This window comes from Sebastes fasciatus, chromosome 6 (assembly GCF_043250625.1).
Source record: "Sebastes fasciatus isolate fSebFas1 chromosome 6, fSebFas1.pri, whole genome shotgun sequence".
NCBI classification, from domain to species: Eukaryota; Metazoa; Chordata; class Actinopteri; order Perciformes; family Sebastidae; genus Sebastes; species Sebastes fasciatus.
The window spans coordinates 22,494,775-22,509,282 of NC_133800.1; the positions used below are offsets into that span (position 1 = coordinate 22,494,775).

Here is a 14,508-nt window from a genome sequence, read left to right on the forward strand (position 1 = left end):
GAAGTCAGAGTTGGAGTTGGTCCTGCAGGTTTCTGGGAGCTTGTTCCAGATATTTGGTGCATAAAAACTGAACGCTGCTTCTTCTGCATGTTTAGTTTTGACTCTGGGGGACACTAAGCAGACCTGATCCAGATGACCTGAGAGGTCTGGATGGTTCATAACATAGCAGAAGATCATAAATGTATTATTATTAAAGTAAGCAACCTTCCCTTCACTCTGTCACTGTAATTACTGGAAAAAATGTCAAAAGTGTATAGTTGCAGATGAATACTCTCACCGTTAATTTACTTCATAATTAACCCACTTAGTGACAGCTTCTCCCACAGAGAGAGAGAGATGGGTGGATGGGATGTGAGGTGTCCCTGTAAGGTGAGAAGAAAAGGAGATGTGCGCGCAGGCCGATGGGTGTTGGCCAGTGTGTGTTTGTGGAGAAGGGTGACAGATCTCTCTCTACCTTTAGCTGGACCCTTGAATGATTTAAATCTCCACATACTCCTCACTCATCAGTCAGTTAAGAGACACATCCTGCAGCAGCATCATCACCAGCAGCAGCAGCAGCAGCAGCTCGAGCTCTGTGCGTAAAAAGGATCAGAATAGTTCTGCAACTAAAAGGTGTTGGGATGCATCCCAGTTCAACCACCACGACGCCCTTTTCAGTGAAGGATATTTTGAAGCTGGAGCACCACCACGACTTTGAAAATGAGTTATTGATGACTGATCAAGTTGTTCCGATGAATTATCAGCACGGCGCCATCAGGGAGGGTTATGAGTGCCAGCCGGAGAGGCCGTGCGTCTCTGGGACGCAGGAGAAGCTCCATGTTCACAACTCAGCAGCAGAAGAGGAGATAAACGAGCAGGGTGAGATGATACATATACATGATAATCAGTATATAGCCTATAAAAGCGCCTGAGTCAGTCCTTCATGCTGGTAGCCATCAGGCTCCACAACCAAGGCTGACCCCCCATATGAGAACTATGAGGACTTTAAGACCTTTAAACATGCACTATCTGCAACCATGTTGGACTCTAACCACTGGCGCACTTTACACTATACATCCTATATACCACTTACTTTACACTATACATCCTATATACACGTACTTTACACTACACATCCTATATACACTTACTTTACACTATACACATATACCACTTACCTTACACTATACATCCTAAATTCCACTTTATAGACTGCACATAATGTACATATTACATTTATTTATTGACGGACTGTACACACTATGTTCACCCATTCACTCTGTATCTTTTATATCTCTATTATTGTTTTTTACGATTTCTGTATACCTTTACCTCTCCTGTGTTTCACTCTGTTTGCTGATGTTTGCTGATGTTGCTACTTTGACACCTGAATTTCCCTCCGGGGATTAATTAAGTTCATCTTATCTTATCTTATCTTATACACTGTGCTGGTGGTTTAGTCAGTAGTAGTTTAGGCCGACCGACCTGAATGGGGCCTTGAGCGAGTGATAGCAAGTCCTACCACGACCTGTCACTTTTCCCTTCCATTCTCAATTTGAAAACAAGAAGAATTTCTCCTCAATAAAACACAAATGCATGAGGAGCACATATATTTGCAATATTTTGCCACCAACATCCAAAAGTGATAAACTCAATTTATGACAATCCAGATTGTATTATAATAATAACTATTATTATTATTATTATTATTAGGTCACTGTGATCGATCAATTATTTACACAATAGAAAAGAGGCACAGGAGTGCTTATTTTTCCTACAGTTTCCTCAGGTCCTTTATTAACCAAAAGATCACATTTTTACCTCGGGGAAAGTGTGACAAATAAGTATATGCTGTGCATCCTTTTGATTTTAGTTCGGCTTTAAAATGTCCTCTTTAAAAAAAAGCCCAAATAATCAAAGTTACTACTTCCAACTCAGTTTTATTTATTGCATTTGTGTTGTTTTTCATTTTATTTTATTTTATTTTTTTCAAAATAAGGGGCAGAAGTATAAAGTATGTTTTTATTTGTAATGTTAAAGTAAAAAATATATGATTATTCTATAACATATACTGCAGAAACAATGGCATGTAAACTACCAGAAACTTGTGGTCTCTTGTAATTAAGTATATATAAAGAAAAAAAAATCAGATTGGAGACACGTGGCATCCAGCTCCATCAACAGATTTTATGTTTTATTTTAGAAAAATGAAGTATTAAATATTATAAATTATTTAATATGTATATAGATTGTTGTTGTTTTTTTAAAGCCAAATATTTCCAGATTTAGGTTTTATTTTAGAAAAATGAAGTATTAAATATTATAAATTATTTAATGTTTATGGATATCATTTTTTGTTTGTTTTTGGTAGGCAAATATTTCCAGATTTAAGTTTTATTTTAGAAAAATGAAGTATTAAATATTATAAATTATTTAATATGTATATAGATTATTTTCTTTTAAAGCCAAATATTTCCAGATTTAAGTTTTATTTTAGAAAAATTAAGTATTGATTATTGTAAATTATTTAATAAGTATATAGATTGTTTTTTTCTTTTTTTTAAGAGCCAAATATTTCCAGAATTAATTTTTATTTTAGAAAAATTAAGTATTAAATATTATAAATTATTTAATATTGTAAGGCAGGCTTCTCGCTGCCTTAACTATAAACTAACTTACCACTTAAGGAGCAGAATACAATATGTATACTGTATAAAATAAATCTTTACAAAAATAAATCTAATCTTACAATATGTTTATGGATAGAATTTTTTTTGTTTTTGGAAGCCAAATATTTCCAGATTTAAGTTTTATTTTAGAAAAATGAAATATTTAATATTATAAATTATTCAATATATATATGGATTTTTTTTGGAAGCCAAATATTTCCAGATTTAAGTTTTTTATTTTACCTGACTGTGTTTTTTTTCCTCCTGTGCAGAGATCAGCGGTCCTGACAGTCCACCTGACTGTGATAAAGCCTCCAGAAGCAGCAGAGCCCGGCTGCAGCGCAGGAAGCCCCGGGTCCTCTTCTCTCAGTCCCAGGTGTCCGAGCTGGAGAGACGCTTCAGACAGCAGCGCTACCTGTCCGCTCCGGAGAGAGAACACCTGGCCAGCATCCTCACACTCACCTCCACGCAGGTGAAGATCTGGTTCCAGAACCGCAGGTACAAATGTAAGCGGCAGCGGCAGGACAAGTCTCTGGAGCTGGCTGGTTATCCTCCTCTAGCACCGAGGAGGGTGTCGGTACCGGTGCTGGTTCGGGACGGGAAGCTCTGCAGCCACTCAGCTCCTTATAATAATAACGTGACTCTGGGACATTATAACAGCGTGTTTGGGTTTGGAAACAGCAGCGTGTACGGCTGCAGTTATCACAGTGTTTCAGCTCATAATAACCAGCTGGTTGACCTAACAGGTAACAGTGAGGGAACCTTCAACCACGGACACTTCCAGGCTTCATTACAGCCTGTAAGAGGCTGGTGATTCATGTCTGTAGAGTAGAAAGATATAGCAAATATTTTAATGTCAATTTTTTTTTATCCTATATTTTGTATGAACTTGTATCTGTTGGTGGTTTTCTCTTTTAAAAAAAAGTCAGAGGCAAATAAAAAAACAGCTTATTGCTTCATAGCCTGTACTGTCTTAAATAGTAGCTGCTTTTATATATATTTTTCGATTATACATAGCCTAATATTCATATTTTAAATAGCCAGCCCACAAATTACGAATTGAGTATATATATATATATATAAAATATTATATAATTAATATAATATATATTATAATATATAATATATATATATAATATTGGTCATAAAGTTTGTGTTATATATATCTATATCTATATAGATATATCTCTATCTATCTATCTATCTATCTATCTATCTATCTATCTATCTATCTATCCATCTATATCTATATATATAGATATCTATATATCTATATATCTATATATAATATTGGTTATAAAGTTCGTGTTATGCCAACTATTCCACAGCGTTTATATATGCTACTAATTTGCTTCCAGGGACTAAAATTAAATCATTTTATATCCATTTCATTTGAAAATTATAAGTCCATTTTGTCATCCTTTTTCAAATTGTTATATTTGTTTAATGTCTTTTAGATCTGTCTATCTTGGCCAGGACACTCTTGGAAAAAGTGATTTTTAATCTCAATTAGTTTTTTTACTCCTGGTTAATTAAAGGTTAAAGGAAAAAAAGTGTTTTTAAACAGGTAATTGTTATTATTATTATTATCATTGAGTTAAGGATTATTACATATTTAGCCTAAAAGTTTACACCTACTGTCCAAAAATGTTTAAGAAAAGGTATAAACTCTAACTAGCTTAAATAATATTAAATGTGCTAGTTCTCCCAGTTAAAATGTGTAATGTTCCTCTTCGGATCTAACATGCCTGATTAGAAAGCCTTCAGTGATCTGTTATGTAGCAGGTTTATTATCACAGAAGGCCATCAAACAGGCTAATGGATGAAGTGACATCTGACCTGACAGCACTGCTCTGCTCTATCAAACTGAGCTCATTATTGTCCCATTCACAAAATCCGCTGATAAGGCCGGAGAGCTTGTCCTGTCCTGGAGCTTTGCTTGGTAAACAAACCCGCAGACAGAGTGGCTCTTTAACTTTTTCTAACTTTCAATCAAACGGGAAACAGTTCCAGTCTGACCTGTCACTCACTGATGAGCTGCAGATAGTATAGGACTCAATCCACTTGTGCTGCAAAAAATATAGTTCTGCTTCATTTAATTTCATGCTGTTGACTTGCTGTTAAACTATAGTGCAGCACCTGAAGGTTAATACATTATATGGCAACTTATAAAAAAAAAAAAAGGGTGATTTAAGGGGATTTAAAATATCACATCAAAAGCTTATCACAACTTTTTTAGTCATGGATATTTAAACATTAAAACAAGTCCATATGCGCTATACACATGCTCCAGCGTTATTAAATAATACTCTATATAGCCTATCAAATAATGAATCAATGAATTGAGTAAAACTTGAGTGTGTGTCCCACTTAATGGACATGCAGCAGTCTGAGCCAAAAGGGCCCGAGGAGGAGAAACACCTCAGAGAGCAGCTGAAAGAGCATCTCTGCACAGATAAGGATGAAGCTGTAGACAGAGAGGAGACCAGAGACACTTCACCAGATCAGATAATGCCTCATTGTGTGAGTGTGTGTGAGTGTGTCAGAGAAGCAGAAGGCTCTGCAGCAGGTATGTTAATGGTGGGTGTGTCTTTATCTGATATTTCTTACTTATGCAAAAAATAAGAAATATGGGGAGTATATGGGAACATTTTCTATTTCACAACTGACAATAGAATAAAGCGCATTTGGGTATAAAAAGGAAATCAACACAAAATCAGTCTCCCATTCATTGTCTATGGAGCAGCTCCAGACTTTATACCCTATGACATCACAAGTTTGAGACTCTGGTTTCTGGCTTTGAGAGAGAGTAGCTCATGTTCACACATATGGATTGAACTTTACTAGGTCATGGAAATAACATATTGAAATTCTTAATTTAGGTGGCGTTCCCCTTTAAACCTGCAGTAGAAGAAAGTGTTTGGCATCATTGGGCAGAAAATTCATAATAACCTTTCAGTATATTGTAATTCAAGTGTTCTGAGAGAAAACTGGACTTCTGCACCTCCTTATGGCTCTGTTTTCTCTCCTCAATCGCCTCAAATGTTTTCAGAAACATCTTGTGTTGTACTGTTTAGTTGTAAAATGAGAAAGTTTGCTCCGGCTGGTGGGCGGTGCTTTGTATTTCCTCAACTGATCTCAACATGGCTGCTGGGTCACAATCTTTCTCATTTTACAGCTTAACAGTACACTACAAGAAATAAGCATTACAGTAACAGAATATTGATTCATATTTGATCAGCGCTGCCTAGTTTGACCGTTAGATCGGAGATCCGGAGTGATTGACAGCTGCTCAGAGACGGCAAGGCTCCAGCTCAGTTCTGATTGGTTGTTTTCCTCCGGTCTGTGAAATCTTGCAGATGCCATTAGGAGCACCAGAGGACACCGGAGGACACAGAGGCACATGATTGTTTTTCAGATTACCTGTACTACTGTCAGGATATAGTCACCGTTTTATAAAAATAACTTTTTAAAATCATATTTGCTCCATTTCTACCCACTGCTGCTTTAAATAACTATTTTTTCAAACTACAATCTGTAGAGATTGTAGAGTCCTGAAAATATGCATTATGGTAAAAATGTGATCTACGGTAGCTAGTTCACTTTCACACTTTCACTAAAGCACTGCTAAATTATGTTTTGTTGTGTGATTTTTGTAACAGTTTGCCTCTGTGTGTGTGTGTGTGTGTGTGTGTGTGTGTGTGTGTGTGTGTGTGTGTGTGTGTGTGTGTGTGTGTGAGTGTGTGTGAGAGAGAGAGAGAGAGAGAGAGAGAGATGAATGAAAGCAGAATACCTACTGAATAAAGATGCCTGATTACCCTGTGATGATGACGGTCAGTTTAAATAGACAGTGACGTGAGTCTGGCCACCAGTGAAAGACCCATTATGGTTTACTCAAAAAGGTTTTAACTCATGCTGTAATGTTATACGTCAGCTTCAGATACGTCTCTGGCTGTGTAATAGAAATGCCAGTCGGATTATCTGGTGTTTATGATTGGTGCCGAGATGATTCACAGACTCAGGATCAGATCTCCTCTGTCCAACCATCCACCCTGTAACCACTAAAGAGCTATATGAGGATGGAAGATAACTATTGTCGGTGCAAAATCAGACTCTCTTCAAACTAATCCCTTGGTAAAACAGCTCATTGTGTGGTTGTCCCTGTAGTTGGAAGTGGCTGCTGCTGGCTTTGTTACTCTTTGAGGACTTTGGCTTTAAGGCTCCCTCTAGTGGAAGACCGCTACGTCACTTATTCATGACGAAAAACTCATTTATGCCAACATGATATCACACAAATAGGCTGAATGAATAAAAGTTTTTACAGATTAAAATAGGGTTTAGACAGAAATTGACACTGGGAGGTGGTGGATGGAGAGACTAGGAGAGTTTTGTTTTGTAAACTTTGATATATTTTCTGTTAAAAAATGTAATAAAACAATTTAGAAGGATTAAAATGGATCATTTTGTTATAATAGGTTTGTCTGTGAACCTCTGATTGACCTGTTCATGATGACATACGTGTTATGCCACATGGAGTGAAGAAGTTGTGCAAGAAGCCAGGTGTACAGCATAATACAACACTGATGCTGAGCAGATAAAACTGTGACAAATCTAACTGTTACAACAAAGTCTCACTACTCGTCATCTCAGACAAAGAAACAGCATGAGCACAACAGGAGACTGACGGCACAACAACTTTCGGTGGCTCAAAGAAAACGTTGTCACCGCATAGTTTGTGCTGCGGAAGACAAATGTCTTCCGGGGCTCAAAGGTCAGACGCTCTGCTGCGTCACATCTGATGCACAACTATGCAGCCAAATATCTGTGCAGTGAATGCTCAGGAGACAATAAATAGGAAGGAAATGTCATTGTTTTCAACTAGGAGCAATCATGCGGATTGTCTCAGAATAAGGGCAGAGGATGAGAACATAGTGGGTAAAGTCACTCTCGCTGCTGGCTTTGTGTATGACTTCATGTGGCTAAGTAAAACAAGCTTTTGATGACAACCAAACATGCGCTCAAAATGATATAAACCCCAAATAAACCTCTGAATTTTCATTGAAATCAGAAAGTTTTTTTAAAAAAAATATTCCATATTCAGCACTTTATGGTAAAAACTATACACATAAAGGTTTTAAAAATCAAAAGCAAGCCTAGAGATACAGGTCAAAGCTCTCTGTGCTTACAGCTTTTGCAGACAGACGGTCACAGACAAAGAATTCAAGGTGAAACGTATCATACTGATGATCTTAATACTGTGTTGACAAGACAGCAGCTAATGCTTAAGAGGAACCTCAGTAGATTAAAAACAAGCTGTGGAAGAAGTACTCCGATCTTTTACTTAAGTAAAAGTGGAAATACCTGTTTTAAAATACTCCATTACAAGTAAAACTCCTAATTCACAATGTTACTTAAGTAAAAGTACAAAAGTATTATCAGTAAAATGTACTACCACAGTCTAAAAATACTCCATTACAAGTAAAACTCCTGATTCAAAATGTTACTTAAGTAAAAGTACAAAAGTATTATCAGTATTATGTAAAAAGGAACTACAAGTGTCAGATAATTGTAGTGGAGTAAAAAGGACAATATTTGAGATGTAGTGGAATAAAAGTATAAAGTAGCATAATATGGAAATACTCAAATAAAGTAAAAGTATCTCAACTTAAGTACTTGAGTAAATGTACTTAGTTACGTTCCACCACTGTTTAAAACAGATGGCTTTTCTAAATGATGATCCACAAAACGGCACAGGTCACGCTCAACCTTATCAGTCAGTGCGGCTTTATATTCCTATTGCACATAAAGTACATAGCACATTAATGAAAGAGAAATTGTATTTGGGTGCACTTTCATCAAATTAAAGCATGATAATGCAAAAACTCATCAATGCGACGTTGCGCTGTCGGTGACTGCTTGGTGTGTGGCTGGTGCCAGGGAAGCTGGAGGAGTCAGCGGGGCCAGGGGCCACGGAGAGGATCATGTTTATCATACCTACATTTCCAAATGAGGCATGAACTCCCAGAGGAGCACAGACACTGCTAGTAAACGCCTCATTCTCTTGGAGAAAGTCAGGCCGAATCACGGAGAACAACAAATAAACAGCCACCGAGCAGTGACCGGGTCTGTTTCAGGAGCCGGCCTCAATGTGTCGAAGTCATTAGTGCTCCGGTGGGTACGACCACCCACTCTGACCCCCCCAACCTCCTACTGCAGAGCCCCTGCAGCCGCAGACAACCAGGTTACTATAGTGAACTGATGGGGGCATGAAGAAAATACATTTAACTACTATGACATTCAATTTGAGAGTGATTATCCACCATATACTCTCATAATATTACTGTGGACACACATATGACAAGTAAAAACACGCTGTTTGCCTATCTGATGCTGGTTTATTAGCTCATTTTGTAAGTCACAAAGTTCATTTAGCTTCGATATTGTGTAAGTAGATCATACAAAATATGGGATTAAACTACATTATACAAAATTTATAGTATACATACACTAAATTATGATATTTCATGAGAAGGTTCTAGTATTTTGTCTATAGGATAGACTAAATATTAGACATTTCTCTGTATAATGCAATACAATGAGTATATTTATGCTCTGTTTTTTCAGTACAACAGCACCACAAACTACAGCCTCCAATATTACCCTATATATACCCTGAATCATTGCAGTGCTGTTATATTAGACTGTATTAGTGTACTTTATGAATTGACAACTTGATGTATTGTTGTGGATAAAATATATATATAAAAAAAAGGGGAAAAAAGGGAATCATGTCACAAAATGTGCATATCAAGTATAGATTAAAAGTACATAAACCGTGCATTTTACAACAAAATGTGTTTGTTTTCATGAGCATGTCATATGCATAACATGATTTAAAAAGAAAATTATCGAAACCTATCACACGAAAAAGTACAAGACTTCTTTAAGATAAGACACTATCATGTTTTGATCTCTGAAATTCCTCTCAAGTTGATCTGAAGAGGCAAACAAATGAAAGTCACTGAAGGTGGAAGTAGAGTAGTTGGCCATACAACTCGGCCCGCCTCCTTCACTTGCCGGTGCAGTCGGAGTAAACCCGCCCCTGCTCTTGTATAAATTCAGACTGTGTGAGTGTGTGAGGAGACACACTGCATCACACGTCCCCCTGGCTGTTAGCCCTCTGCCACCGAGAGGCCTGTGATCTGTGGATTAGTGGAGGGAAATGTCTGACACCGTCAAACCTCTGACCTCCTTCCTCATAGAGGACATCCTCTCTGTTAAGGACGGCACTGGATTTAATGGAAAATGCAGCTCACAGAAGATGGAAAGATGTTCACAGTGGAAAGAAGAATCTGAAAAGTTGTCAGAGCAACTTGGAGTGCAGACAGGTGAGCTCTTGCAGGCTTTCAATAGCAGGGATGTAATGGATAATGGTGTGTGTTTGACTTTGATTTGCAGAATAATGTTTTAGTAAATGGAATGAATCTTTAAATCATAGGTCTGTATCAAGAGAAGTTGTGGCAAAGTTGTATAAAAATACAGTTTAAAGTGGAAGTATTTTTTATTCATAGTGGTACATAGTGGCATGCAGACTACACTTGTTACAGAGTAGTTTCAACCTTTAATGACTTGATCACATCTGTATTTTACAGAGTCTCTGGACCCATCCTGTCCCAGCACCTCAGAGTCCAGCAGTTTTTCCTCGACAGGCAAACAGAAGCGCTCCAGAGCTGCGTTTACACACCTCCAAGTGCTCGAACTGGAGAAGAAATTTAACGACCAGAAATACCTCTCCGCCCCAGAGAGGGCTCACCTGGCCAGCACCTTAAGACTAACCGAGACCCAGGTGAAAATCTGGTTTCAGAACAGGAGGTACAAGACGAAACGAAAGCAGCAAACGTCAGAGTTCTGTCAGGACGCGTACGAAGCGGAGGGACTGGGCCTGAGAGACGAGCTGGTCCGATCATCACTGCTCACCTCCTTCTGCAAAACTTACCAATACAGACCCTACATGTGGGACTACAGTGGCCCCTGGGGGTCGACGTTATGGTGAAAGTGAAATGATGGATGAAGCTATGAGATATTTAGGCTCTATGTTCACTATCAAAGTTGATTCTTTGTTACTGATTGTTACTGTTATGATTTGGTTCACTCATTCTGTAATTTTTCATGCTTTAAGAAAAAAGATGTTATGCAAATCGAGTGATGATGGACATGATGACGGTTTGCACAATGAAACATTTGATCACTGATGTCAGTTGCAGCATTGTTGATTAATTCATTATTAAATTAATGTTGACACATTTAACTTTTCTTTAAAGCCCTGTGTGTTAAAAAATACACAACATACATTAACGGAAGCTTTTCGGAATAAGTACAAGTTGAACTTATTTGTCACATATCCACTTTCAGCAAACCTCAACAATTTTCATATGAAGCTACATTTGTCTGAAACTGTTAAATGATAATACCGGTATATCAAATATTTTTTGGGATGTAGAACAAAATATATGTGTAACAATTATTTGTAGTTAACTGTGAAGCAGCTAGTTGATTATTACCTGTAAGAGTTAACACTATAATACTGACAATTTCAGAGTTTCATACTGGAGACATTTAAACTATCTACGTGGAGTTAAACTCTGATAACACAGTACAACTACATAAGACGATAAGACCAGACAGAGATGAGGGCGATATTGTAAATGAGGGCCGAAGAATGAGATCTGATTCCTTTAAAGAGCCCCTGACCTGATTACATGGGGATAAACAGCTCCTCTGCTTTCTAGAGGTGACGTCATGAGAAACGCTGCTGTATGAAACTAAGAAGCTGCAATTTCTTATCTGAGTTTAAGATGAATCAAATGAAAATCATGAACACATTAGTTCATAGAGAAATTATAGATAATAGGCTTTTAGTCAAAGAACAATAGGAATAGATATGAAAAGAGAAATGTATGATTCGAAAACAAACATACAGTATAAAGATGCAAGTGAGCAGTAGTCCTCTGTAGGAAGGAAGACTTGAGAATAACCACGGCAACATAATAATGTCCAGATGATCTGGACATTAAATGCGTATTTTAAGGCTGGTAAAAGTGCATCTTCATTAAAGACCGCGTTGTCTCAAAGTTCCATCAGAAGATGCCAGTTTTTGTTGTGCCACCGTAGCATGAAGCCGTGACACGGCTCATGAACGTGAAGGTGATTATTGACAACAACAAAACCTGTTTGTTAACTTGATAACCACATGGGACATACAGAGGGCAAGAGAAGGTGATGGGAATAGAAAAATTTGACTGACATTTGACATAGTAGTACAAGGCTCATCGGTCACAATATTTATGAATGAAATTAATTTTAATTATACGGTTGTATAGGCTACTCTAGTGTCAGCCATTTAAAATGTGCAGTGAGATATCGACTAAAACCACTCAAACAATAAGATAATGTGATCAAAATGGAGATGAAACTAAACTACATTTATCGTACAGATATACAGGGGGGGTTTCTACAAAAAAAATTTAATATAAAATGTAAAAAGTGTCTAGTTTTAGATATTAAAGTGACAAGATGCAGAGGGTAAAGTCCCCGCAACAACATTGTAAACATGTCAACTTTACGCATTAATTGTAATTCTGCAATTGTTTGTTAATGCATTCATTTACTTGGGCCTAATATATAAAAATGTCAAACGTTTCACGTAGCTTTAAAAAAAGAAAAAAAGAAATACAAATTCATGTTGCCAGACTTGCAGCATGTAAACTACACAGTTTTAAATGCAACTTTCCAATGTTTTACTGCACCCATGGGCTCTCTCTACTTCTGTATAATCTGATCCGTTAGCTTGAAGGCCGTCTATCATCCACCTGCAGGTGTGTGCCAGAATGACACCAGGTATGTCCTTGAGCTGTCCTGCCAAAGGTATCACAGGTAGATGTACAGGTAGATGCGCTTTGTTATCTTTGAGTGCACTGATATTATCCATTACCTATTGAATATAGAATGTCCTGTTCTTCTTGTTATCGCGTGGCCTCCTGTGAAAGTAGGCTATGTTGCCCTCCACAGGTGAGGTCGCTGCCTCCTTCATCACAAAGCTGAAAGGAGTTTGTTGTTGTATCTTATTGTTAACAACAATGTTGGATTTGAGAATGCCAATACAAGTACCAAATGGTACACCTGGTGCAGTCAAACCACTCCATCAGAGCGTCAATGACTGACCCAAACAGAGATGTATCACATTTTCTTTTTGCAGAAAAAAATGCTGACATCATTGTTTAGTGTTACATTAATGGAACAAAACCCAGATTAGCTTTATGGGATTACATGTTCCAGGCTTTATTTCATCAAAAACAAAAAGAAAAAACATATTTTACATTGAAGAAAGATATTTCACTCTTCACAATATGTCCGGAAAGAATCGCTGAATCAATAACATCACAACTCTTTGAACATGAGGGTGTAAAATATTTCCTATCACAATCTCCTCCATTATGAGCTGCAGAACTATCTATATAAAAGCTGTATAGCAGCAATGTGGCCTAGGACAGTGGTTTTCAAAGTGGGGTTCGGGGACCCCTTAGGGGCATCCCCCGCAAAAAAAGGGGACTCTTCATCCACAAATAACACAATGACATAATGTATGACTATTTTGGTCATGGGTTTCATTATAGACTCTACTGTATATAAAGAGAGACGACGCGTCTCCACTTCCTCCCACTGTACAGAAGTGAAGCCAAAATATCCCAGATATTGGTGCAGCCATCTTGAGATTTTTACATCATTTGGAGCCAGAGTCTGCGCAGTAGTGATCGGACGATGGAACCGCGGTATCCAGGTCACCTGCCCGAACCAATCACGAGCTGAGCACAGCTGCAGCTTGTCAGCGAGAGAGAATCACAGCTGTCAATCATGACGTCTCAACCCCTAATTAAAACCGAACTTATCAGAAAAAGTAACACTTGAACATAAATCAGCGTGATAACAAACTACCTAAGATGACAGAAACCATCTTTGGGAAAAATTTATTTGACGTGTATATTTGATTTTTTAATTTGGCCCAAGTCCCATCCGCTAACATGGAGGAGGCGGGCTTTATGACCTATACTGCAGCCAGCCACCGGGGGGCGATCAAGATGTTTTGGCTTCACTTTTGGGGAGCTGTCATGTCGTCCATCTTTATATACAGTCTACGGGTTTCATACACTTTCTGTAATAAAACATCTAAAAGCAAAAATCCTATCAGATGGGGGTCTGTGGTCTAATTTGTGTTAGTTTAGAGATCTTCGACGTGAAAAAGTTTGGGTACCACCGGCCTAAGAAGTGAGTATAGGTTAACTGACTCAGTGCAGTGCTGATAAGCATGCATGATTAAGGGCTTTACATATTTAAGGAGGTATATGTTTGTAGTAACTCAACCAAAGTGTGAGCAGAAGACTGATGGAAGAGATAGAGGGAGACTAGAGAGCTCTCACGCCAGTAACCTGTCTGACTTTGAGAGATAGCTGCCCTCATGGGGATTTGTCTTATACTGTACCCATGGCAACAAGTGACTAAATACTATCATGATCTTATTTTTCTCATTCCTCACTGTTTGTCTACACATTCTTCTACTTTTAAGCGTCGATCATTCCTTTTAAAACTCTCTGTGGAGAACTGAATCGTCATATCTAGAGATTGTTGAACATATTACAGCATATCTTAACGATTTCCTTAAAGTGAGTTCTTATCAGCAGCGCCGTTCATTCTATAGGCCCTTGGAGTAAACAGGTAATTAGACATGAAGAGGACAGATAGCATCTGTTTTGACGGCATTGAAAATCTGACAGTATCTCTCAGCGTCTCTCAGTGTCTCGGGCCG

General features: G+C 37.8%; 2 protein-coding genes across 2 annotated transcripts; both read left to right on the forward strand.

Moving 5' to 3' along the window:
- The first annotated feature begins 620 nt into the window (after window positions 1–620).
- On the forward strand, window positions 621–3,462 carry nkx2.7 (NK2 transcription factor related 7). Its single transcript, XM_074639844.1, has 2 exons — window positions 621–858; window positions 2,921–3,462. The coding sequence occupies exons 1-2, from the start codon at window positions 621–623 to the stop codon at window positions 3,460–3,462; spliced, it is 780 nt and encodes a 259-aa protein (XP_074495945.1).
- A 6,335-nt stretch (window positions 3,463–9,797) lies between these two features.
- nkx3-1 (NK3 homeobox 1) lies at window positions 9,798–10,767 on the forward strand. The gene is made up of 2 exons (XM_074639845.1): window positions 9,798–10,036; window positions 10,301–10,767. The coding sequence occupies exons 1-2, from the start codon at window positions 9,871–9,873 to the stop codon at window positions 10,699–10,701; spliced, it is 567 nt and encodes a 188-aa protein (XP_074495946.1). The 5' UTR covers window positions 9,798–9,870; the 3' UTR covers window positions 10,702–10,767.
- Window positions 10,768–14,508: the final 3,741 nt, after the last annotated feature.

Bases quoted from the DNA above. Each gene is read 5' to 3' on its own strand.
- nkx2.7 (XM_074639844.1), top strand. From the start codon at position 621: ATGCATCCCAGTTCAACCACCACGACGCCCTTTTCAGTGAAGGATATT. The intron at 859-2,920 runs GTGAGATGATAC...CCTCCTGTGCAG, and splicing joins AGAGGAGATAAACGAGCAGG to AGATCAGCGGTCCTGACAGT.
- nkx3-1 (XM_074639845.1), top strand. From the start codon at position 9,871: ATGTCTGACACCGTCAAACCTCTGACCTCCTTCCTCATAGAGGACATC. The intron at 10,037-10,300 runs GTGAGCTCTTGC...TGTATTTTACAG, and splicing joins GCAACTTGGAGTGCAGACAG to AGTCTCTGGACCCATCCTGT.